Raw genomic sequence first — 26,923 nt, 5'->3', positions numbered from 1 at the left:
ATTAGTCAGGAATTTCGTGTGCTTCAGCAGTCCAACACTGATTTGTTTTTCTGTTTGACTTTCTGGCATTTGCTTTTTTTGTCTGCTGAATTTCATGCAGTTTACTCTAGCTATATTAAAGCATTAACTTTTTCCTTTCCATTATGAAATGTTTTGTCAGACAGTGGTTGTTGAAGCCTAAGCAGAACACAAGGTCATATGCTAGAGATTCACCTGTAGAACCTCCCTAAAAGAAGAAAGCTATTAGCAAAAGGCTTGGGAATGTATTGATAGTGTATATATAGTGGTGCAATAAAACATTTGCAGCACGATCACTGAACAAATATCCAACTAGTAACATCATCTGGTGGGCCTGATTTTGTGCAGATAATCCTAGTATGTATTGCTGTTCAGAATTTGATTTGAAAATATACCTACCTAAATGTGTTCTTCCTTCATAAATTTTCTGGAATGAATACAAATTCATTCCAGACCTGTGGCAGAGAAGTAATTTTCTCCTGAAAATGATTCTTTTCTATCTGACTGACTAGCTGGTTCTGTTAATTTAAGCTGAAAATGTTTTTTGACAAAAGTAGGGAATCTTACACCATTTCCCTTCTTGGTCCAGGAATAACACAATTAATGTATGTTACAAAACTCAGGAGAATGCATTTCTTAGTGCTGACTCTGTTTTTGATTTCTTGCCTCTTTGCTTTTTAGAAGTGGCATGCAAAGTAACATACTGCGCTTTCTTGCAAAACTCACCACAGATAGTCCTGTTGACAAGGATCGGAGATTTATTATTTCCTACTTCCTGAGTGATGACACCATTTCAGTTTTTGAACATACACAGCAAAACACAGGTAAGATGCAGTAATGTCTTGCAATCAGTCCCAGTTGCCCTGCTCATTTGATTAGAGTTTACAATAAACATTGTGGCCAGACTCGGCACTAGCAGAAGCAGGGATATGGATTTTTAAATGCAATGGGAATTACATCAGCAGGTCTACTGCATTATCTTGCATAGCTCTATGTCACATTAATTTATAACCTTCATCACTCACAACAGCTCTGTTCATTGTATGACAGTACTTCACAATATCCTTTTGGAAGTGGATGTTTAATGTGTTAGAACTTTTATTACATTTTAATTTGCAAATCTGGCCTTTAAACATTTGCTTTTGTAGTAGATAACATACAGGAATTGTAACTGGTGATAAATAGGGATGCGAAATGTAAGACATCAAGAATGAAAGAGTAAATGCTTTATTTCGTGGGATTGTGTTATGGTGTTATGAAACCTATATAGCATCCATTGTATAGAAGCAGCTTATGAAAACAAAACAGCTGTGATATTTTTAACACACTTCAACATTAATCATGTAGTGTTGAGCATCTGAAGAGTGAAGGTTGCCCTGCACTAGTGTCTGTGTATGCACGTGTGTGTGTATAATACTGAACTGAAGATCAAGAGCCAGACTACCCGTGTTTTAAGTGACAAATGCTTTGTTACTTCTCAGTTGCTTTATCACATTTATCCTATTGCTGGAGCATGGTCACCCAATGTTGTCATGGTTAAATTCTTTTGACTACTGTTGTCTGTTGTAGGCTGCCTCCAACTGAGGATATGAAAGGTTTTGTGATTTTCAAGCATTTTTTTATTTCCTTGGAGTGTCTTGCACACAGATGGAAGGACACAGCACTGGAAAGGGTGTCAGAAAGTCAGTAACTCAGAGAGACAGGGAAGCCTTGGGCTAAGAGTGATCTTGTTGGAGAGATTAGTGTATTTCTGTGAAGGCCACAAAACGTCTGCAGGAACAGTTTCAGAACAGTTAACATCCAGAAATGCTGTGGCATCTCTCAACATGTGCAGTCAAAGGACTGACTGATAAAATCAGAGAGAAAAAAAATCAGGAAATCACAGTCTCTCAGAGACAAGGAGGAAAGAGTAATAGAAGGTTTCCTTAGTTATCTTGTTAGGTTCTTGTGAAACCTTGTGACTAGCTCTTTTGATACTGCTTGAATTGCCCTCTATCACAATATCACTTCTTGGCACAGAGTACCTTAGCGTGGTATTTCAGGTGCACCCTGCAATGGGGACCAGCTCACCGTGCTCAGTACTGGCCTATCTGGTACTTCCAGCTCACTGTCTAGAGCGAAGACTGCCCTAGGGGGACTGTTCACTCCCCTTTGCTTCAGGCTCTGGTTCCAGCAGTTGACTTTCTGAGGTCGAGTTATTTAGCTTACAGTTGAAGACTAAGTACTCTTGCAACCCCACATTTAAGCCTTTATTGAAAATTATTTCTGATGTTAATCCTTTTCAGACCTATGATGAACATCACATCCATAAAAAATGAAGGTGTGGTGAATGTCTAGACCCTCCTGTATTCCTAGAGTACTCTTTTCTGTGCCAGTGGTGCTGCTAAGTCATTTAGAGTGCCCTGCACATAGGTAGGTTTTTGGGAAGGCCTGAGCCTTTTCGATGCCAAGAACTTCTAATGGTATCTCTGCTTGTATCCACCTATATTATGACTGCATAAATAGGCACCACACCCCCAACTACAATACAAGCAATTCTCTGGGAAATATTTTGAAAATATGTAGAGTACCTACCTAGGCTTCAATGAGTTAGCCCCGCTCCACTGCAACATCAAGATATAGCACTGTCTATGGCAGCAATGATCTGTCATTATTATTTTATGAGTTTCCTGCCATCCAGTGGCCTCTAATTTATGCAACTTCTTGTATTACAGCTAAATACACATACAATTATGTATATATTTATTATGTAACACTGTTGTGAGGCTCAAAATCAGCCCAGTTCTCCACTAGTGAATTACATTTGACTGGCATTCCTTTTGTCCGGAGACATAAAGGATGCTAAGGGTACAGCTGCACTGTTAAATTAAAGAAGTCAAGGGAACAGTTTGATTCTCAGACCCCAATCATATGTATTATCTGTTCCGTCACCGCTGGTTCTCCTTTGCCATTGCAAAAGGCCCCACAGAGCCTGGGGCCCCTCCTGGAGGATGCTGAACTCCAGAAAACTCTCCGGCAAGGCAGTAAGGGCAGGGCTGCACCAGGTTTGGCTTGCTCCACTCTTACAAGTCATCTAACGCTATACCAGGAGGTTTTGCACACTCAAAAATTCAGATCCTTCTGCCACACCCAGGGGCTGCAATACATACCCTCATTTTATGCTGTAAAGCACCACTCTGTTGGACTGCAGCATAGCCCTCACTTACTTTCACACAAAAATAATAGCTGTGTCTTTAGACCCCAGGTTCATCCCATAGCACCCAGAGCAGGATCAGTCACACACTGTGCAGTGTAGATGTGGTCAGTTGGTCAGGCTCTAAACAGCATGGGACCAGAGATTGCTTCCTGGCTACCTTCTATTTTGGAATGAGAATATATGCTGGGATTGCAGCTGGGAGCCCGTTGAACATTGCTAGTCAAACAAAATGAAAAACAAAAAATGAGCAAGTTTGCATACCAACAATAACAAATGCTTTAAGATGCATTTGAAAGGCACATATTTGTAAATGGCTTTTAAACTTCCCCGGGATGTTAAAGTGAATGGAGTAGCTGACTTTCAGAGGTGGTAGAAAGGTGAAGTGGAAGGATGTGGCTAAAACTGGCCATTGGAGGGTTTAGTGAGAACAGCTTTGAAAAAGCAGGATAAGAAGTAGGGATGGGGAGGGGTGGCAGAGCAGCAGTGGGAAAGAAGCCTGGGACTGCAGAAATTTCTGTTCCCACCTTCCTTCTTTTCTTTCTTCTCCCTTTCTCTTCTCTCTCTTTATCCCTCCCTCATTTTAGTCATCTCTGAAGGAAAAGTGAACAGGTTTCTTTGAGGTTAAGAATGAGAAGGCTTTGTGAAGGTCAGATAAAAGTGGCTAGAAGAAAGGAATAAGGCATGCAAAATGGGAGTAAGGAGAACATTCCTGCGTGAGGAGTAGTGTTGAAGTGGATGGGGTGGGAGAACAGTAAGTTTGAGCACATCCTACAGAGGGGATGAGTTAAAATAGTAAATGAGTCCCAAAATAACAACTTGACTGTCCCCTTTATGCACAGGTTGAAAGGGCTATTTTTTCCTTTTTATTTGCATGAATTGATACAAATCAGCAAGTAAAAATGTTTCAAATCTCAGACCTAAGATGGAAGTAGTTAGTTGCTCTTACTTTTCTCAGTCCAGTAACCTAAAGGTTGCAGAGAAGTTCTTCACATGATTAGTAACACTGTGAAACTGTATTTGAAATGCACAGGGCTGGACATCTTGAAGCACTTGTTGAGATGGGGGTCAAAGCATGAGAACCTTGGCTCCCCATGCAGAAGATCACAACCCCCTTTTTTACTCAGTGTAAGACCAAGCCAACAGCTGTACAAACACCTGCAAAGTCTGATCTGATCTTAATGGAAGAGAGTCTTTGGTTGTGGTGTTTATTTTGTGCTTTGAGCCTGGCTCCTGTAGATTTCCATCAAAATTTCTCTTCAGGTTTCAGTGTAAAATCTCTAACCTAATGAAATATTTTGGATTGCTTTTCTTTATAACACTTGGAATGTACTAACCTGTAATGTTTACAAAACAATTATGGGACAAAGGTATTAAGGTAAGTTTCCAATCTAAGTGCACAGTTGTAGGGATATAGAGACAAGACTGAAGTTCCAATCTTACGAAGACCAGTTCTGTTTAAATATTACAGACAATTGCCAGGATTATATAGCCTAAAATTTCATATTTGTTTTAGTAGCTAGGTGAAAAGGACTGTGTTGAGATTAGAGTTACATTAGTGATTTGAATTGTTTTTTGATTCAAGCTAGATCCGACCATTATCATAGTGTAGTTTTTGTCCTCTGCTTTTACGGTGCTAGTAAAGCAATTAAGACAGACATCTACTCCAAACTCTGGTTTAAGAAGTAACTCTGGTTTCACATTTATTTATAATTTTGACTATAAAAGGCATTTTATTACACGGTTCATCAGCCTTTTATTGGACTTGCATAACTACCTAATATGTAAGATGTCATTAAACGTTACTAAAGTATGCTTTTTGGCTTTTGGCTTGGAAGCTGAAATATAAACAGGAAACAAACCCCAGGCACTCCAGAGTTGTTGTAGGGCACATGTCCTGACAAAACTAAACATGTGACAGAATGTTTTCTAGAAAGCTTGATACATACAATGCAACCTTGTGCTGTACCAGAAGATAGTACTAGAAAGTGAAATATTCCTTTTAGTATCTTACATACCCTTGAGGACCACATGCAGTTTCCAGTGGCACAAATAAAATCATGGCAATGTGAAAAGAAAGAATGTGACATACACAGCTTACAAATAAAATAACAGATCACAATTAAATTGCATTGGCAGAACAGTATGTGGAAGATAGTGTCATGCCACTCCTACTTTTTTTTATATTCAAAAACCCTTAAAACCAAGTTAGAATTAGAGCACACCATAATTCATGATCTAGGACTGTGCTATCCTAAGTTGTGAATATTTTTTTCTGTTTTGCTTTAACCGTTCAAGGATGATTGCCTGCATCTTACATTTTGCACCTTAATGTTTCTCAAGGTCAGTCCAAAGGCTGGCAACAGGGTTATGGGAATGATTTGAAGAGGCACATTTCTGTCCCATTTTAAAGAAAAGAAAAAAAGGGAAAAGTGTTTGGCAGGCATTCAAATGAGACGTGTCACAGAATATGCACAATGTAACAGTTGCTGTGGACACTGGCAGAGACAGTTCTTTCAGCAGTGAGAGGGAGGGGGAGAAGGAACTCAAGGATGAACACTGATATTTAAACACAAATCAGCTGGTTTGGGGTGCCTTTTGAGTTTTCTTTTGTGTTTTTTTGGTTTTTTTTCCCCCAAGTAAGGCCACAATTAATTATTTACAATTCTATTCCCATAGGGATACGTGGTGGGAAGTTCTTGGAAAGAGGTCGCATTAAGAAGCCAGGGCAGGAGCTCTTTAAGAGTGAGCCATCTGAATACTTCAAGGCTCAGAATCTGTTTGTTGGAGCCAGAGTTTGTTTCCATGGTCACAACTTTCTTTTGGTGGATGCTGATGAGTACACGTTCAACTACATGGAGAAGCATGCAAATGAGGTGAAGCAGGCTTTTGCTATTTTCTATTATCTTTAAGGGCTATACCTTATCTATATATTTTTCAGCATTATTTATACCTAGTTACTTCACCCAAAGTTCACAGCCCAGCGCTCTCTGTCTAGCAATGGATTTAGGAGGTGCTTGCTAGGGAGTGCATGCAAGCCTGGCCGCTCTTTACCATCCATTCCCCTTCTACTTTCTCAGTGTCCACTGTTACTGTATTAGAGGTTGTTAGATGGTATATTCCTGCCTATTCCTTCTCAAGACCTCTTGCCCCTGAATTGATCTAACTTTGTTGAACCTACAGATAACTGTCTGCTTCCACAGCTTTCTGTGGCAGCAGTTGAAAAATTCACTGCCTGCTATGTAAAACAAAAACAAAAACAAAAAAAACCCCAACAAAGTATGATAAAAGAAGTAAGTATCTTTTATCTGTTTTAAACCAACTCCCACTAATTTCAATGTCAGTTCTAGTTTTCTGGGGTTTGATGAAGATCCTCATTCACTTTATGCACCACCTTCATAATTTTTAAATCTCACACATTCTTCCCTCTCAGCCTAATCCTATCCAGTTAAGAGTCTCACCCTTTTCAGTCTGTCCTTGCAAGGCAACTGTGAGACGTGGAGACTGGAACAGTGCACAGTTAAGATGTGGGCCTTTCCAATTTAGTCTTACTGATGAAGTTATTTTATTCCCTGATTTTACTTTTGGGTTCATACATATTTATCTGCCAAAACATTTCCCTTGTGATATTAGAAATTCATATCACAGTCAGGAATTCAAGCTAACAGTTTATACTGAGCTTCACTATCTTTTGGTGTTGCTTTCAGAGGGGAGAGCAACAACAGAGAGCTGGGGTGCCTCTGCTGTTGTATGCTTTATGCTACCAGTCATGACACAAATGGCTGGTAAAGAAGCCCTCATTCCCCAAAGCTGGGAACGTATCCAACAGGAAGACATTAATTATCTATAGCAATTGTCACAGAGGTCAAAAAAGAAAAGATACAGGGATGGAGAACCACAGAAGAGTCACAGAGCTTTTGTGGGATTTTTTCTTGGTTTGGTAAGAAATGTAGATTACTATTTCTTTTTATGATGAAGTTTCTGCAGCAATATTTGAATAAATGTACCCTAGTATACTTGGAAATTCCTGTTATGTGCAGCTCTGACCCATTCACTCTGAAAGGCAGCTCAGGAGCCAAGACATTTTTGCCTCACAATCCCTATTCTGGATTGTTCCTTCATCACAGTGTGTTCTTGAACATCAGCCTTAGGACTAGACTGTGGTCTGAGGACTTTGGTGTAGTGCATATGCTTCATAGCTCATGGTAGGCTGTCAGCATGACTTGTGCCTTCAGCAGACCTTCTCCAGAGCTGCCCTTTTGCTTAGGCTTGCTGAGGGCACACCTAAGGAAAATATACAAGTGGGTTTATCAAGCTGTGGTCCTCTGCCCATTTGTCATCCATCTTTTGTGGATGGAGGAGGGAGAAGGTTCTCAGTGCAAGCCTTGAATTGTTCCATGCCTGCTGGCTCGCCAAAGTGAGCAGGACTCCCAAGGTGCCAGTAGGCCTAGTGCAGTCTTGGAGACTGCGAGTCTCACTGTCATTGTGCTGCTGAGGCAGAGGTAGATGCAACCTGACCCTGTGCTGCCTTTGGGCCACACGTGCTGTTCTCACTCAAATGAAAACAGCAGAACTGTGTGATTTCTTTGTAAATGAATGTGGAGTTAGCCCCACCTGCCTTTCCTGGAATAATGAGGAGGGTCTGCAAAATGCTTATTGATATAAAATGCTACAACTGCTAAATGGTTTAAGCAGTAAAATGTAAAGCTCTATACATTATGTTTTCTTACTGCTGGACTGGTTCTCCTCCCAGCAGAATCAAAACCAAAGCTATTCTCCAAAATGCAGTGCATCATTAGGTTGTAAATGTTCTTTGGAACTGCTCTTTGCATTATCTTGGGTCAAACAGGTGAGATCTTAGTTTTCCAGACTGAATGGTTGTATATTATCAGAATAAAATCTGCAGAATGGGAAGACGCAACACTAAAAATACTTCTTTAAAGTGAATTTTAAAATGTTCTTTGCACAGTTAAGATTTTAAAACAGCTAGTAGAAAAAAAGATTTATTCTTCCAATGATAGGTGCTTTGTTCATATCCTTGGAATAGAGCTCTAGAAGTAAGGACACACCTTGTTTGCCTCAGTTCATCAGGAGATTGCATACTCAGATCACAAGAACTTCAGCAATTATTGGAGAAGAGCAGAGCTGGAAGATAGTTTGAAGAAGGGGAAGCATTTTAAAATCATAGAATCATTGAGTGATTTGGGTTGGAAGAGACCTTTAGAGATCCTCTAGTTCCAACCCCACTGACTGTTTGTCAGTTATTTCTAAAATTAGAAAATAAATAATTTTCCTTTTGAATAGACAGAAGTTTCCTTTCAACAGAACACATCAACACATTCTCTGAAAACTGGTGAGAAAAATCCAGATGGAATGTTTTTCTTCTGGCAAATGGCATTTTGGCCACTTTTCTATAGGCATATGTTGATTTAGGTGAAATTTTGATCGATAATCATGATACAGGTGGGAACTGATTTTCCTACCATTGAAACATTTGTCACTATATAAGGTATTTGGAAAGTTTTAATTTTCTGTTTCAAAATTGTGTTTATTGTGTTGTTTTTAAGTTATGAGGAGAGAAGAATAATTGAGTCTTGTAATTTTGATTGCCACCTGTACTGAAAGTAACTTTTCTACACTTTTAGTTCTTTTCAAATTTGAGGAAAAATAATGTATGTAAAAAGCGTAAATTTGCTTGCAAAACAGAACATGTGTGTTGCGCAGTCCTACCGGTATTATCCAGGTTTGAGGAGGACTCTTTCAAACAAGGCATCACTGTGCCTCCTTGGAAATTAATTCATCATCTCTGAAACAGTCTCAGTTTTTCAAACTGTATTGTCTTCTGCAGCAGAAATATGGAGGTTGATTTTACTTCCATTGAATTCAACAGAGTAACCTCTGACTTAAGCAAGACAATCAAATAAAACTAGCATGACTACTAGCATGTCAGCAGTTACATGAGAAGGGGAGAAAGCGGGTAGGGTTATTACCATGCTGCTCGGGTACTTGACATCTATGTAGCTGTTCGGAATATGTAGTTCAGAAAAAAAGATGTAAAAATATCTGCTTTGATAATGTAGAGAAGACAGGTTTTTAAATAGACAGAACACTTTGTCCATCTGTAAATACTCATTGATTCCTTCTGCTCAGTCTTTTCTCAGTCTCTGTTCCTTGCTTTTTCAGCAAAAAGCTGTGTGCTTATGGCCCAGACAATAACGGCTTGGGCAGGGTATTTCTGTCTCTAAAACTTGATTGCTGGTCCACCTGCTCCACACCACTGCCTTGTGTGGCATTGCATCCCAGGGTTGTTCCTGGAGTTTTGGCATAGGCAGCAACTGTCTTCTGTAAATCTGAGCATGTTACCTGCAACCACTGATGTATTAATTAATCGTGGATCAATTTGTACTGCTCTGGCAGTGTCATAGGGACTTTAAATACCCTTTTCAAAGTAGTTGCCTTTGAACTGATACAAAGCTGTAGACAGACTTCAGCATAAATGGGAGTGAAACCCAGTCTCTGTTGTGATTAGGTTCTTATTACCAGTCACGCCGAATTCCAAATAATTGCTGGTTAAAGCAACATTTCTTACTTGAAGAAATGGGAGAAAACTTTTCAGACTGCTCATTGTGCTTTATGAGTTAGGGTAGGGCATGACAGATGTAAGGACATATCAGCTATTCATACCTGGACTTGACCCTAATTTAATGACTGAATACCCTAGATGTTAAAAATTAGTATAGCAAATAAATCTTTGGTAGAGCTCTTACACAACAATATGAATATAGGGTGGAAGTCTTAGTGCTCTGGTTTTGTTTATCTAAATTCAAATTTATTTTAATGGCCTATTTAATAAGAAAAAAGCATTCATCTTACATGACAGGAAAAATTGGTTCCTAACAAATTTCGTCTGGTAATTCTGAGTATGTAAGACAACATAGTCTAATATGAATGACAGCATCTGTGGGAACAGTTCATTGGAGCCAATGGTGAAAAGATTAGTTTTAACTTGGTGAAATTTATTGATTGAGAATTAAGTGAGGTGCACCAATATAATATAAAGACCATGTTATTAGAACTGTAGTTTAAATGTTTCTACTGCTTTAACAATGCAATGTTTGAAACAAAAGTAGATGTTCTTTTATGTAGCTGGAGTAAGCTTTCTGAGAGTGCATGATCTGATGATTTTTTTATATTCTTGGTAGGAAGCAATTTTTTTCAGCACAGCAAGCTTCCCTCCAAATTTAACACAGTGCTGATATATGCATTCGAAGTGAGACAATGAAGAAACTAATATTACTTGACAGTTCAGCATTGCCCTGCATCTTGACAGCTCTTGCTGGTACATGAACAGTTGGTTGGAAAGTGCTTTTTGATCTAATCTATGTCTTGCTTTCCTTTGTTAAGTTCTGTATGGCTGATATTGGTGTCATCCTCAAGAAACTGAAAGACATAGCCAAACCTCGTTCCCAAGAAATCAGACAGGTGTTTGCAGCCACTGACCCTGAGCATACCAAGGTGATTGAGTATGACCCTTTCAGGTAAGACAGTGGATTTTAGGTTTTGATATTTAATGAAGGCACATTCCCCAAAAATGTATAGAGCATGACTGTTTCTTGATGTTTTCTGCACATGTTAGCTGACAAATGGCATACATTTGTTTTGCATTTACTTGGAGACTGTATGTGAAAAATAAAGTGAATCCATGCCCCAGGAAAAAAGAGAAATGTGATAGTTTCAAGTAAGCTGAAAAGTTTCAAATAAGCTGAAAATCTGTCTACTATTTATGGAGCTGGCACAGAGTGTTATGGAGAAGGGCATGTCAGCAGTAATATATACACTGAAAGATAAAGAAAAGTCCATCCTGGGAGTGAAACAAATTAATGAGTAGTTTTGAAATTCAAAAAGGAATGTTTGGAGTTGTCTCCTGAAAATGGTATTATTTGGTTTTTGGATCATTGATAAAGAAGAGAATCTTCATGGAACCAAGGTATATTGAAATTATAGAATGCAGTGGTAGGCATCTTTAAAAAAGTCTGGAAAGTAGTAGTCAGAGCAATAACTAGTGCTTGGATAGTAATTTCAGCATAGGTAGAGGGAACAGAAATTTGGCTTCTGGCAATTGTCCAGATGTGGCAATGGGGAAATGTATAGATACTTGAAAGAGGAAATCATGCTCAATGGAAGCTGATTTCAGTTCGTCCCACAGCCGGAATACTGGAGCATATGAACTGTGTTAGGTACTGGTAAAGTTAATGATCTGGAACAGAGGAGGAAGTTTTACCTAGAAGCATTTTTTTTTCACAGTGGTAATAACTATGTATTTAGGAACTGTTGTAGTAACTAAAGCATATAAGTAGATGTATATTGGGTGGAATGTCATCCCTATAGGAATGTTAACCAAGGCAGAAATTACTTCTGAACTACCTCAGAAGAGTTATAGATCAGTAGAAGGTTCTTCCAGCAATTTAAAGTGAAAGTAGTGAGAATTTAAAACAAGCTGGTATTCAGAAATGAAAAATAAGTCATTAAAAGGTAGGATTTAAACTAAGAGAGAACACAGTTACTGGCAGCTTTTGGTCAAAATATTTCTAGACTTAGATATTTTACTCCACAGAAGCAAGATTCTGACTTGTTAATTACATTAAGAGGGAAAATGTAATTACTAGAGTAAGAAGGGAAGAAAATTTACTTAGTGTGTATTTGGAGAAACTTCATAGCACTTGGAAAAGGGTTTTACTTGATATGCACAATAATGGTTTAAAATAAAATAATTATGGTTTAAATTTAAATTATGAAATAATCATCTGCAAAACTTTTGTGTTCTTACATGAACTAAGAGCAGGTCAGAGGTTTGGAACATTTGCATGACAAAATAGGTGGAGCACACTTTTAGAAGGGTTGATTGTGCTTTTAAACAGCAGGGAAAAAAAATTATTTTATCAAGAAGAGGCTCAGCTGAGTGTAGATTTAATCATAGTCATATTCAGCGCAGCTGTGAAAAGCCCAACTGTTTAATTTAGGCTAGTGCTGTTCTGTGGCATGGAGAAAGATATGTGTACTTATATAGCATTGAGGCACTTGGTTTCAGCAACAGAAATGCAGTAACCCCCTCCATAAGCAAGAGAGGAAGAAGGGGAACCCATGTCATAAATGTTCTCTTGGCCTCAGTGCTCACCTGGGCCAGCCTGAACACGTGCTAATGGTCTGCATCCCTCCTGCGGTGGTGGGACTGCAGGGGGTCTAACAGGAAGCATTCACACTACCAGAGGAAGAATTTGCCTCTAAAGAACATTTAAATTTTGTGCTTTATAGTGATAATTGATTTTGTTTCTGTTCATTCATATTATATCCTGTAATTTAAAGACTCTCTTCTTTTTATTATCCATGTGTCTTATTTTAGAATGAAAGAAACATTTTTAGTGGTGAAGACAAGAGCGATTGTTTGCATTTATGAAAAGTTGAAGATATTTTTCTGTGAACAGAATATGTATTTTTCTTTCAGTTTTGTATTTTTTTATGTACATCACTGCTTATTTTTAATCTGTCATGGCATTTCATGATTATAACTAACTACAAATGATTATTTTTAGTACAGGCAATTATCTGTGTGACAGCTTCCACCAGCATGATAATCCTCTTTTCTTATCTTAAATACAGCTAAAGCTTTACTGTGCTCTGAATTGGTCTCTTCAGATTTCTTCCTTTCTACCTATGTAATTTTATATGATCTGCTTTTAAAAAGGTACCTGTAAGTATGATGTAGTGAAGCAGAATTGTAATTATACAATTTAACTAATTTCAGAACCCAGATCTATGGCACATTGTCCGGGAAATAAGTACATGACATACACTGAAGCTATCCCCTAAGCTGTTGTTAAAACTACTGAAATCTTTGTTAAGAAGAGAAGAAAAAAATAACTAAAATTTAGATGCCTGTGCATCATGGTCCTATCCAGACTGCTTTTTCTCATAAGCCACTGGCAAGACCCTTTGCTGTTAGAGACAAAGTACCATGTGGGTTTAACAAAGATGCCTGTCTTCCTTTTAACTTAAGAAAGAGCTTTCTTAAGCAGTTCATTATTTTTTCTTCTTTCTCCACCGAATTCAGATTGCAATCTGTCATGTTTTTCTAGAACAAAAAAAAAGTAAACCAAAAGAGAACTAAGCTGTGAAAACAATTCTTGCAACTTGTTTTTTTTTTGTCAGGAAGAGTTTAGATGTAGTTTTGTTTGCAAATCTTGGGTCTCACTCATTAGTCCCTAGCAATCACTAAAATATTCCTTAATTCCCAAACGAGACAATAATTTTATCTGGGGTTTTTGTAGACTTGATTGTCACTGACTGGCTTGAGAAAATAAAAGACTTCTAAAATCCTGAGACAGGAAAAATCTATGCCATGTATGGAAATCCAGTCTGTGGAAATATTCAGATAGATGATGTTATCTACATGCTTTGAGCTTCACCAGCCCAAGCATTTAAGAGTGCCAGGCTTATCAAGGTATATTGTCGTCTTCTTTGTGTTTGTAGTAGTATTACTGTGGGCTCCAGAAAACAGGCTCCAGTTTTGACTGGATCTCTGAATGCTGCTACAATACAAATAATAATATTTAGTAAGTGGAAAAATCATACTGACAAGAGAATGATAATATTAATAGATGGACTATGTTTTTGTCATTGAGTTTGCATAATCTCAAATACGGCTTGCTACTGCCAACATCTTGTCTTCTTCTGATATTTATCTCTTGCCACTGCACATAAAGGATCTTTCTAAATTATTTCAAGATTAAAAAAGCAGCAGTTGAATCAAAATAGACACAATATGATGCTTAGCATCCTTTTTTGAATAGCTGTGTAAGTGCAATCATATTCTATGAAGAGATATCTTCATTTGAACAGGGGCCGCACAAGCCTCTGAGAGGAAGCAAGTGAGAAATTGGTGATAAAATTTGTCATTCTCAAAGGGTACTAAGTTTCTGTGCTTTCAGTCCACATGTGGATGTTAAGAGACCCATTATCACATTCATTCAAGAATTTTAACTATTCTCCAGCCAGCAGTTCAAATCTTGTGTCAGAACTTTGTACATCACTAATAATTCCTTCCATTTGTTTTCAAAGATTGGTATATAATCACAGTGATGCACTACCCTCAAGAATACCACAAGGTAGAGCTCTAATTGGATCAGCAATTACGGTGAAGTTTATTCTTAGTGCAGTTTATCCAGAAGTATATATAATTAATCTAATTTTGACTGAGGTACGTAGGCCTATGTTGATGCTTTTGTTAAAAAAAAATCCTGTTGAACATGAGTTTAGCAGAGGCAGATGTTTGGTGTCATAACACCAATGTAGTTACACTAAGGCAGGTTTGACAAGAGGCCTTGTAACAGCTGAGTTAACCTACAGTTCAGGCCAGCTTTTTCCAGGAGAGCAGAATTTCCTTGCATACCTTGCTACTGGTGGTTTTCTTTCCTTATGTTGTGTTATCATCCAGGACAAAGAAGAAATCTGTAATTGCGTGAAGGCAACAGTCTTCAAAATTGGTCCTTCTCCTCCTCCCTACCAACAATATAAATCAGAGGGACATTCTTCTAACCTGTAATTACTAGTCCTGATCCTTAAGCTCCAAAGCTTGTGTCCATTTGCTGATACACTACAAGTGCCTTCAGCTTACCCGGAAGTCACTCCAGCTGTATTATCAGCAACAAATTCTTGATATTAACAGGAATGAATAGTCATTCAGTGCCAGCACTGACCCGTCAGATGGATCTCAGAAACATTTCTCCTTCTTTGGAATGGGCTGATTTGTTTGAGTAGCACAAGCAGTCTTGGGAGAGCACATCTCAGGTTCTTCCCTGCATGTGATCTGATGCTCTGCTGACAGTGTCCAAGTGGAACCTGGTCATGCTACTGCCTCCTATCTCCCATTCTTGCCAGGAGGGCTTGTGATTACAAGCTGGGTGTAATTTTCTGCCCTCTTTCTATGACCAATTTCTGTTTCCCTTCCCCCAGCTTTCCCCTGAAAGCTACCTATCACAGCCAGCTTTCACAATGCTATGTGAAGTGTGGCTTGCCACTTGGTTAATATTCTGTTCTCTGTTGGGATCTTCTGCCCCACTTCTCCTCTGCTGTTGTTAATTCTCTCTATATATTTTATGCAACAGTTGTTGTGCCTGCTTTGTGTTTACTGATAATCGTGTGTTGCAGAATGCAAAATATAATTAGGAACAAAACAGGCTAATACCTTGTTAATTCACTATCTTGTTAGATAAATGCAATGACAAAATTAATCTCTGCTAATATTCCATGCCACTATGGCATCTCTGGGAAAAGGTTTCAGTCATGAGTATTATGTATTTTTGTATGTATAGCCAACTACTGGGGAAATGTGGAAATTCTGCAAAAGTTTAGGAGTTCAGGTAATTGCCATTATACCTTCTTGAACAGATCTGGATTTTAAATTGAAGTAGATACATTCTTTAAAGATCTAAATACAGTATTTTGTAATGAGTGCACTTTATCCTCCCCCCGCCCCCCCCCCCCCAGTTTAGTAATTATTAACTGTTTTTAACTTCTTTACTTAAAACTAACGTAGACTGTTGTTTTTGTGAACAGAAATTTGATAGTCGATATCGCTGATGGAGCATTTTCAGAACATGAAATTATAACTCTTGGGCGCTATTACAGTGTGAGAGATGAATATGAAATAGACCTCCAGTTCCTCCTTGCAGTGGCTCAAGAACGACTAAAGAAAAATAGCTTTGAGAATTTTGAACAACTGTCTGCAGTGCTTGTATACAATGACCGTGAAAAGTAAATTTCCTCTATTTATCCTAAGATGTTATTTGGGAAGCTCTGCTTGTAAACCTATCTACTTTCTGTTTGTTGCTGAGCAAATTACATATTGCAGATGAAGTATATTATTTGTGATGTTAAGCCTTTCTCAACACTTGGCTGTAGACAAGCAAAGGATAGCTTTTTTGTCTTTTTTTTTCATTTTGTTTGGGGACTTTTTATTATAGCTGCTGTACTGAACATTCTGTGACATAATCACATGCCCAGAATCAGAGGAAAAATTGTGATTTAAGGGAAAAAAGAAAGGATTTGTAGCTGATTCTGATGTCACAGATAAAGAATCCCAGAGAACCACTAAGGACCTCAGCATGTGGGAGAACAGGTCACCTCATGCACTTCCAAATTTCTGGGCTTTGTAATAGCGAAATTTCATAAAACGTTGTTTTCTTTACCTCTACCCCAATATTTCTTGTGTGTTTTCCTATTCGCAGCAACGTTCACTTGAAATAAATCTGAGAAATACCTAATGTTCACTTCCTCCCTTCTCTTTCTGTTTGTGTAGATGTGGAGTGCTGCCCCATGAGATGTGCAGGACTGTTTGCAAGTCCTTTAAGTTGCCACTGGCTGATGATGACCTGCAAGCTTTACTGACCATGTAAGTTAAGGGCAGACAGTATGACCTGCATGCATGGATGCATATCAATGCTAAATATCGACTTCACACACAGTTCTTAATAATTTTTCATTTGTATAATATTAATCATTTCATGATGCTGATTTTGTCCCTATATACATATACAAACTTTCTTATTAAGAATATTTATGATCAACTGAGGTCCATCCATCTTAGCAACTTCTCTTCATTTTATCTGACACAGTAGATTATGTGGGGTTTGCCAGAATTCTGTGGAATTAGTCTTATGGGAATCAGCTACTGATACTTATCATTATCAATGCAATTAACTTTTTTTGCTTTAGTTGTTCCTATGTCTATGTAAAATAAAAAAAGAGCACATTATGTAAGTTTTAAGAAGCATACCAATGCATGCAATTAAATGTCCTTGAATCAAGTAGGCAACATCAGTAGTAAATAAAAGTTACTTGCTATTCCTATTCATCTCACCTGAAACATATTTTATTGTAATTTTTAGAAAGGAAAAGGAATGTTGTTTTTTGTATTTTTCCATAGCACATTTAATTGTTTTGAGATAAATAGGTTGGCTAGCTGAATTAATGGGAATAGAAGTGAAAAGCGCTGATATTCAGTGCAGTTGTATTAAAGGCTGGAGTTCAGAGTAACCTGTGGTGTTTTGAACACTCATGTGATGTTGAGTTTGGTTTTCATGGCCAGAGTTTCTGGCAATAGGTTTAAATGCATGCGCATTGGACTCTTTTTTCTCGCGTGGGAAATCCTTAAGTGTTTTGTCTGTGCCTTCATACTGTGTTAAAAGCAGGAGCAGGTCTTGTCTTCCATCATGTTTAAATGCTTTCAGGTGGATACGCTTCTTGATTTCAGGAAGAATTGCAAACTAAGCATCTGGATTTATCAGATAATGAAAAGACTCTTGGCAGGCAGAAATGTGGAATCCATTTTAGTAAAGCATCTTCATACAGCAAGCAAAACTTCCTACTTAAATGAGTATCAATAAGACTGCTATAAGAATTCTAAGGGGCTGTTTTTCATAAAGCCCCCATTTCCAGACCAAAAAACTTTCAGAATAGCTCTCTGCAGTAGCCAGATAGACAACTTTGACAATTTGTGTGCTGTTCATCACTTCTGACAGTTAGGATGCACACATTAGTCATCAGAAGTATGTCTAAATTTTAGTATTTGTCTAAAACTCATTTTTTAGAACACCCACTAAGCTGCCCAATACAAAAAGTGTTGGAGGACAATTGACATCCTGTACTAGACAAGGACTTCTCATATTTTCCACTTCATAAAAGCTGAAATTGAATAGATGCACAGACAAGGGACTGGAGGTTTTCCTTTATGTACTAACTCAATGCTGATGAAAAACAGACAAGCCTAACACATCATAGGCTCTAGAGACACGTTTATTGTTTGTGAATTCAAACCAGGGAAAGGTTTTGTGAGATGAACCTCTTCTCTCCTGAAGAGTCTTAGTGTAGGCAGTTAAAAAGAATAAGCCGAGTTCATTATGATAAAAATTGGAGACAATCTTAGAAGACAAGGAGGAGACTAAAAGGACTGGATTTCACCCAGCTTTAGCCGGGTACCTGTGATGGCTGAATTAGGATTCAGCTGCTCTAAGTTCTTTCTGTAGGTGATGGAGGAGAGTTATCTCCTTAGCTTGTGTAAGAGATGGATTTCTAAATTACCATCCATTTTCCTTTGTTTCTAAAGGGGCTGTGGCCAGCCTTTATTGCAGATTTCTGTATGAGTAAGGTAAATGGTGTGAAGCTGGGCCTCAGATATCAGTGTGAGAAGTACTTTGTTTGATGGAGTGCTATGTGTAATGCCAGTTCTAAGTTACAATATCAGCTGCTTTGAAAGATGGCAGTTTATATGGTGAATCACTGCACTGCCAGTAAGAAGGAAGACTGTCACATTCTTAATAATGTGTGCAGTTGGCGCTGCTTGGTAAGTTTATTGTTTCGTGAAGGTGCAGAGTCAGGGAAAGATTTTTTTTAAGTGTATTTGGTGGGAGTTAATTTCCAGTAATATGGAAATCAAAGAATAGAGTTGGATGAATGAGATTTAGACTTTTCCTTTCCTCTTGCTTCCTGTAGTTTTCTTTGAGAGTGAAGAATGACGAAACAAGCAGGTTTATTGTTAATGAAGAACAGTCTCACTCCTGGGGAGTAGGCAGTTCAGTGTGGGCAAAGTTTGTCAACAATATTCTTTCCCTGGTTTTTTTTTTGGTTGAGGAAGCATGTCCACTGATGTTTCTGAAGCAAGTGGTGGTGGTATTCCTACTGTGTGTACCTGTATTTATGAAGAAAGAAAACGGTACAATAAAAGTTGTTGGATTGATTCCCACAAAATCAGTGTATATAGCTAATGCAGTAGCTGGACCCTGTTCAGCTATAAAATGATGCTGTATAATGTGATCAGATAATAGTTGAAGACTGAAGCTATATGTTTATTCAGCTTTGCTATCTGTGATTAGGTGGCAAAGAATTTCTGTAGGACTTAATGGTTCTATTTTTCCATTTTGAAAGGTAATACTCTTAAAGTATTTATTATTTACATTTGTAAATTATACTGCAATGATCTGTCACATATTAAAAAGATGGGATGGGAGTGGAAGTTCCTTTCTTAGTTTTGTGGTCACCTCCAGATGACCCAAGACTTTGTTTACTCTGCCCAAAGACCATTCAGTTTGCATAGAGTGCAGGGAGAATTAGCACAAACATGGAGGTTTCATAAAACCCTTTCATATTTTCTGCCTAGAGTAAATTTATATTTTTTATTTTGCGATAGTGAAATAGTAGGATTTAGGTACCCAACAATGTGTCCGTTTTTCCAGTTTACCTGACCTGGCTTATTACAAACTATTTCCTTTCTCCATCAGCATTTTCTCACTCAGTTTTTTAATCACAGGGCAATACAGACTTCTAATCGCAATGTATTAAGTAATGCAGATGGTACACAATTGTTTCTGCCAGAAAACTACAATTGTCATTATAAACATTTCTTTAAATTCATGCAGGCATAATGAATAATTACAGTTTGTTTAATAAATAAATGTTGCTGAAGTGCTTAAGTAGTGAATTTAGGGTTTTTTTCCTTTTATTTTTATTTACTGCAATGCTAAATGCATGCTAACAAGGACTTAAAAAGATGCAGTCCTTCCCTAGAGGATATATAAACAGCTGGCAGATAAGGAAAGGAGAAATGCAGGGAAGAAAAAGTGGATGACAAGTTTACAAGCATTACACGTTGATTGTTCCGCGTTAGTTTAGTTGTTAAGCATATGTCCCTATTTTTAAAAATGTATCTTAATTTCTGTTAAAAGCAGCTGTGTAGTTCTTCATTTCTCAACGGTATGAGGGTGAGACTGTTGGATGCTGGAGTGGGGCTTGTTTGGAAGTGAATCCCTAGTGTTTCAGGTAACCATGCCTGACAACAATGCGCCTCCTACCTGGTCATCCCAGTTCTCAAGTCACTAACAGGCCAGGCCAGGACACTACTGCCTGCTCAGCTTTACCCTGGTTTGTGGCTGGGTAATAATTTTTTACCTAGTTGCCTACCTCTAATGTCTTTTTTTAGGGCTGACCTAGTTCTTTCAGGCAGCAAACCCTCTTTTCCTACTACAGCAAGAGTCCTGGTAGCAGGAGCAAGATTGGAAATGGTCACAAGATCTTTCTCCTGCATTCTGTCTTCTGCTTGTTACCTTTGATGAGTGAGACTCCCTGGGCCATTTGTGATGAAAAGACTCTCTAGCATTAATATTTAGATCTCTTAAATTATTTCTGTTATTTGGTATGCTGAGGAACTGTTGGTTCAATTTATAGTTGTTCAAGATGTGAACAAATGTATACACAAGATAGGAGCCATTACTTAATTCATCCTAATCAGCTGCACAGACTTGTCCATGCTTGCCATTTAAAATCTTTTCATATGAACAGTTTATGATGATTTAGGTATATACCTGTGTTAAACAGAGACTATCAAACACGCTGAAGAATCCCAGCATTTTCTCTAAGGTTAAAGCAGCATGGTGCTTCTCATTTATTATTATCAGATTAATGTCTTAATAAATGTTATTCAAAACTAAGGAATTAAAAAAAATCTGCATGTACATTAACTTTTCACGTAAATGTTTGGGTTACAGATGTCTTGATGGGAAAGAAAAAACATTTGTAAGTGGCCTTTACTCACGAAAGTATCCTTGGGAATGGTCATATTGTGGTTTAACCAGTTTTTCACACATCTGGAGTATTTCATTATGAATACATTTTTAGAAGCCAAAAAGTAGGGTCATTTCTGTAATGTCAAAGAAAAAAAAAGCTCTGCAAACTATGATAGGGATGGGGGCGTGACTTTCATAGTCTAAAATAACGTGCATTGGTAAAGTCCTAGGGCAAAATTGAAGAGAAGCATGGTTTCAAGAGATCTTTGTTGCATCTTCTTGGTAAGACAAATCAAATTTCCTTTCCTGAAGAGCACTGGTAGTTTCAGTCATATTAATTCCAACCACTGAAACGCATGACATCTCTGTCCTAATAATGCACAAATTGATAACATCTCCACAGTCCATCTGTATACTCTGTGCCATATTGCAAGTGTGTGCTTTTAGTAGATTGATACAATAAGTCACAGCAGCAGAAAGATCTGAAAAGTAGATTTTTTTTTTTTTTTCTTTTTTTCCTTCTGGATTATTCTAGCATATTTTAAGCTGCTTTCTGTAGCTATTTAAATACGAGATTTAGGAATCCCATTTCCTCTGCCCATATTAAAATCTTTGGTTATAGTTAACTGCATGCCCATGTTATCATCTCAGTTTGCCAGTGCTGTCACATCAAAGGACTTTTCTCCTTGTTAATGCTTGTCGAAAGCAGAAGCAATGCTTCCCTTGACTTCATTGCCTCAGCATAAAGTTTAAGTATGTTACACATCTTCTCTTGTTCTTTTTTTTAAATCCTGCTTTACAGCTCTGCATCTTGGCAGTAGATTTAATCTTTTGACTTTTCACAATGTGCAAAAGATAAACACATATGTAATAACAGAAAAAAATTATAGTTGTGATAGTTCTGAAATTCAGAATCTGTGTGCATAGATTTTTTTTCCAAGAGGTATAAGCTATTTTATTGTCTTGCTACTTCTAATGCAAAACTTCCTTTTCCCAATTGCCACCTGTAAAAAACCTGAAACAACCAAGAACCCCTGAGAACTGGGAATGGTAATTTTATTTTATATTGGATATGTTCCTCAAAAGTAAGGCTTTATGAAAACGTTAACTTGCGTGTGAGCTATTACAAAGAAGCAAGCTATCATAGCAGGGGTTCTTATGGCAATGTTTCAGACTCCTCGTTAATATTAGTAACAGTAGCATTCTTTCCTGACTTTGCTTTAATCTTCAGAATAACTCACTGTACTTAACATTCCAGTTTATCGCTAGCATCTCTTGTTTATGGCTCTCAGTATATTTTATTATTATCTCTTCTGCTGACTATTAAATGAAAGGTGTGGGGGGAGGAGAAGGAAAGGATGAGTTGCTGATTATTGCAGTTTATTTTTGTCACTGGATTTATTTCTCCTCTTCTCTGGTATTGTTTTCCAAGTTTGTGCTGTAAATTCTCTCTTAAAGTACCTTCATGTTTAATTTTTACCAGAACCCTCTGCAGTGACTGAAGAGTTTTGAGGCCCATGTTTTGTGCAGTGCTGTTTATTTAAGAGCAAGATAAAGTGATTTTCTAAAATACTTGTTTCCTGGAGATGTTCCTGTGCAGTAGTGTTTGTCTCACCAGATTACAGAATTGTTTAACCTGATGTTTCCCACCCAAGAATAGGTGTTGAGTCTTGCTAGCTGCATTTGTCTCTATGGATGCCAGTGAAGCACAGACACTTCCAGGGTGCACTGATAAACCTAAACCAGGTCTCTTTTATATGTAGATAGTGTTAGGTGAGACAGACGTCATTCACAGAAACTGCTAGTACAGTATTTATAGCAGAGCAGTCAAGCTGTTCATTTCAAGAATGATTTGCATGGCAGCTTCACCTTGCAGGTATCTTTCAAGCACTTAACTAGTGCCACTGAAATAACAGTGGTTCCCAAGTGTCTTAATCACCTAAATGTTTTGCTGAATGAAGGTCTTTTTTTCTGAAGCTGTTTCATCCAAATCAGTGGCAAAAGGATGATGTGACTTATGAATTTGCTCTCATGGGGTTTATTACTGTGGGGATTTTAGAAATTTGGGGGAGGAAGACAGTGTGTTCCACATGTACCTGTAGACCTTAGCTAGCAGCATATATATCTTCATGCATGTAGGGGAGCCTCATAACTGACACAAATTTATTTATTCCATAGAAATAAAGAACAATGCCATTAAACAACTACCGAATGACAAGGCTCGTGATTTTTAAAGCTGGCTATTATTTGATAGGTTAGAGAGCTGTGTGGTTTTCAATTGTAAATTGATCCCAAGGTGTGTGTAAACAGCATTTTTGAAGGTTTGCTTATGTTTAGGAAATGATTGCAGAAGCCATGTAAAGCAGGTCAGTTGCGTTATAGCACAGTGCTCTTGTATCACTCTACCTGTTTCTCACTTTATGCTTGTCACCAGTTCTGAGATCACAGTATTGGAGAAGGTTTGGGCGATGCTTCAAAAGTAAAATGAAATTAGTTGAAATGTAATAAACCTTAAAGAATTTGGATTCTTCTATAAGAGACAATAATAAGGTATAAGAATATGGAATAGAATGTATGATATAGAAGTCCTGGCAGTTTAGTATTGTTTTTCTGTACTACTGCTAGTGTTTGGTAATAAAGGAGTAAAAAATTACTACCCCAAAGGTAATATATTAGTATGATATATTTTGTTGATACAACAAATATACAACTTTGTTGAAAATTTCCTTTAATGTTGAGTCATCTTATGGATATTCTGCTTAGGTTTGAAGATGAGCATAAGCAAGTGGAATATAAAAAATTTGTGGATGGGCTGAACTGGAGAGAGAATCAAATCCCTGCTTTCCAGACAATAAAGGTTCCTCTTAAGGTAAAACCAGTATATCTGAACAAAGGAACAGTACAGTACATTGATATAGTTTTTCCAGCTTTAACATGATTGCTTTATCCAATGGAGACCACAACAGTTTTCAAATTTTTGTATTTGTGCCTGTTTTCTTCAAGTAATAAATTATTTCTGGGAGGTTTAGAATGAAGCAGAAAAGTCAGTCAGGGACAAGGAACCCTGTAACACATCCATGCCTCATAGGTGTACATCTCTGTGAAGTTTTTCTAGAAGAAAAAAAAAAAAAAAGGGAAACAGGTGTGTTTGTCCATGAACAATGGGTGTGAATACCACTTCACCCACAGATATCACTGTCACATGTCAAACGATCTGTTCACTTGCTGACATAGTCAGGAAATACTTTAAACTTCACCGACACCGCAGAAAATAGCTATGTATTTTTTATAACTCCATAGATACTTGTACGTAATACACCACATCACTGGTAGGCATACAGCAAGAGCAGGACTGATGGATCAACTTTGTATGTCTCCACCAGCCTGCTACTTAGGGTAAATAAAAATGTGGTGTCAACGAACTGCAGAGATTAATCTGATCATGCCTTCTTGTGCTGAATGGAACATTTTAAAATAGATGCTGCATAAGGCAATTATGCTGATTTTTAAAAACTTTGTAACAAAGAAATCTGAAGCCCTTCTGGCAACATGTAGTTTTGCTCTTCTAGCCTATCCAATGTGTTGCTATGCTTGTATGGAATGTGTTTGATTGTATTCAGACTGTTTAGAAGCATAGCATTCCTTTAATTTCAAGTGCAACAGTGACAGTGTTTAAAACAATATTCCTCAGGTACAGTGGTATTAACGTGACTCCTCTCTCTTACTTGGCTTACCAGCTCTTTCTCCTGTAGTATCTCAAACTGTTGGTGATGTCTATTGAGGGCCCAATGCTGCTGCTTTGCACTGCTTTCCATGGTGGTTTATTTTTCACTTTGTCATTGAGAAGAGTTTTTCCATCTTGTACAGATAAAATCAAAGCCCTTCCATGTGTTTTATACAGCAGTCCTGTGGTTCAAAGTGTGCATTAGGCTTTGTTCAGTGGATATTCTTTGTTTTTCCAGAAGAATTCTGTGCTTAAGTTACAACTCACTGTTTAAACAGTGACTGCTCTTAGGAGATTGTGTCAGGATAAGGAGCCTCATGAGCCTCAGTACCACAGAAACAGAAAGAAGATTGGAAGTTGTACCCAGAGGATTTTTGCCTTGAAGATGGTGCTAAGCTCTGTACCAAAAAGCAAGGGTGAAAAAAACGGAGGCATAGATACACTTGCTGTTGAATATGTTTGACCGTTTTTCCCCCCCTCACAGAAATGGCTTATCTAGCCATTGAGCATGACCTCATTTCTGGCAGGTGAGGGAAGGAAATGGCTCCTACAGGGTGAAGGTCAGGGGCAAGTGGTGGCGGAACCAAGAGACAGCCTTCACAAGTTGAAGGTGTGGAGGAAAAGATGCTTGTGAAACAAGCAGGAGGTTAAGGTGGACATTTGTGGTGAACTGTATGTTCTGATCAGCATAAGAGATGAGGTTTTGTTTGGGTATGAAGAAGGCATTATCTTTGCTTAGAGGACAGCCAGTGGATGGGCTTTCAGGGGGTGGCTGGTGCCTAAGAGCCCCAGCTGAGAATGGTACATGGAGTTATGGGAGGAAGGTTACAGCTGAAATCAAAAACCGAGAAAGACCATTGACAGAAATTATAATCAGTCATCATTATGTTGGGATGATCCATTCCTTATCAGCTCCAAAGCCTTGCTGTAAATATCATACTGACATACAGCACTGGTTTTAATGAACTGCACCCGAATTGGTGCCAGTATACTTTACTGAGGTTTACTGACTTTATTGTTTTGTAAGTTAACTGCAATACTTATGCTATCTTTGGTACAGTACAAGAATATTTTAATGAAGAGATCAATACAAAATGGTAAAAATCAGAGAAAGGAAGGGATTTAAATCTTGTTCAAATTTAGAATCCAATCGTCATTCTATTCATGACTTAACCATGAATTAACAGCAATATTTTGGGGCTACAGTACCTATATTTGACAGATAGATTTCAGCAACAGAGTTGGGCTTATTTAGCTGACTTTCTTTCTTCTTCATCTCATTATTTCATATGATTTCTAGTGTCAAGACTTAGATGACTTGAGAGACTTTCAAGTATAAGTATCTTAGTGAAGAAAATATAGCATTATTTAATTTGAAAATATCTGCAAAAGGGCTAATGATAGAAAATATTTTTAATAAAATATTCCACAAGATGGATAAAAATGTGCATGTATTAATATTTCAAGAGCATGTGCTACATAAAGGTCCACTTTTTCACAGATTTATATATGAAAATGAAGCAGCTCATTCAATCTTATGTTGACCAGTTTTTAATTATTTTTGTTTTCAGTATTATATTCTAAGATATTCTCTGGGTTACTGATTTCAGAATGAAGGTGACGGCAGTGGACAACCACCATTCCTTCCTGTGAAACGAATCAAATACTTACCTCTCCTGGATGATCTGTTTGGCAAGGAAGAATAATCTGATCTGTGCAAGGCACTACTTTTGGATTAGTGTTTCAGCTCTAAAGCTTACTTAGATATTGAAAACATTCCTTGTAAAACATAAAGATCAGATAGAGGCTTTATTGCGTTGAATTTCTTATTCCAACATAGATGTATACTTTGTGTGTTTTTGTAACTCCTTCTAAATCAACAGTACTCTTTCATACTTCTACAAGCATAATTAAAACTGTATCCTCTGATCTTTGTGTCTGTTTATATGGAGAATTTAGAAGTATTGAGAAATCTTTCAGTCAAACAGCAAAATCTGACTAACCCTGCTTTGTTCTGCAAACAAAGGTTCTTGGATGACCTCTTAAAATATTAGGTTGGTCTATGTTAGCGCAATAAGGTAATTCCATTCAAATATCCTTTCTTGCTCTTTAGTTTATGTCTGTGTTTTTGCTGTATCCCTGTGGTGATGCTTAGGTACTGTTTGTGTCAAAGTTTGTTATTTTCTGGAGGAAATACTAGAAAGGTTTTAGCACACTATAAAGTTGCTGTGGTGTCAGAGATAATTATAGCCTTCCAATGTAGAAGTAAATATTTTGCAGGCACAGCACGGAAGCTACCAGTTCTTGCTTTTTGTTTTAAATGTGACTCAGATTAGTAGCCACCCAAGTTTACTTGAGTGAGATATGTATGAAGAG

At 37.7% G+C, this 26,923-nt stretch overlaps 1 protein-coding gene across 1 annotated transcript in view; it reads left to right on the top strand.

The window, feature by feature from the left end:
- Positions 1-26,476, top strand: part of EFHC2 (EF-hand domain containing 2) — a 61,441-nt gene extending 34,965 nt beyond the window's left edge. Inside the window, exons 9-15 of the mRNA XM_055801814.1 lie at positions 700-842; positions 5,891-6,087; positions 10,616-10,749; positions 15,824-16,021; positions 16,566-16,658; positions 23,587-23,692; positions 26,158-26,476. Coding sequence (XP_055657789.1) covers positions 700-842; positions 5,891-6,087; positions 10,616-10,749; positions 15,824-16,021; positions 16,566-16,658; positions 23,587-23,692; positions 26,158-26,253 — 967 coding nt within the window. The 3' untranslated portion in view covers positions 26,254-26,476. The remainder of the gene's footprint in view (positions 1-699; positions 843-5,890; positions 6,088-10,615; positions 10,750-15,823; positions 16,022-16,565; positions 16,659-23,586; positions 23,693-26,157) is intronic.
- The last annotated feature ends 447 nt before the right edge of the window (positions 26,477-26,923 follow it).

This window comes from Falco peregrinus, chromosome 4 (genome assembly GCF_023634155.1).
Source record: "Falco peregrinus isolate bFalPer1 chromosome 4, bFalPer1.pri, whole genome shotgun sequence".
In the NCBI taxonomy this organism is placed as follows: domain Eukaryota; kingdom Metazoa; phylum Chordata; class Aves; order Falconiformes; family Falconidae; genus Falco; species Falco peregrinus.
Note: the sequence above shows the minus strand (reverse complement) of the source record. Positions and strands in the feature narration are given on the sequence as shown.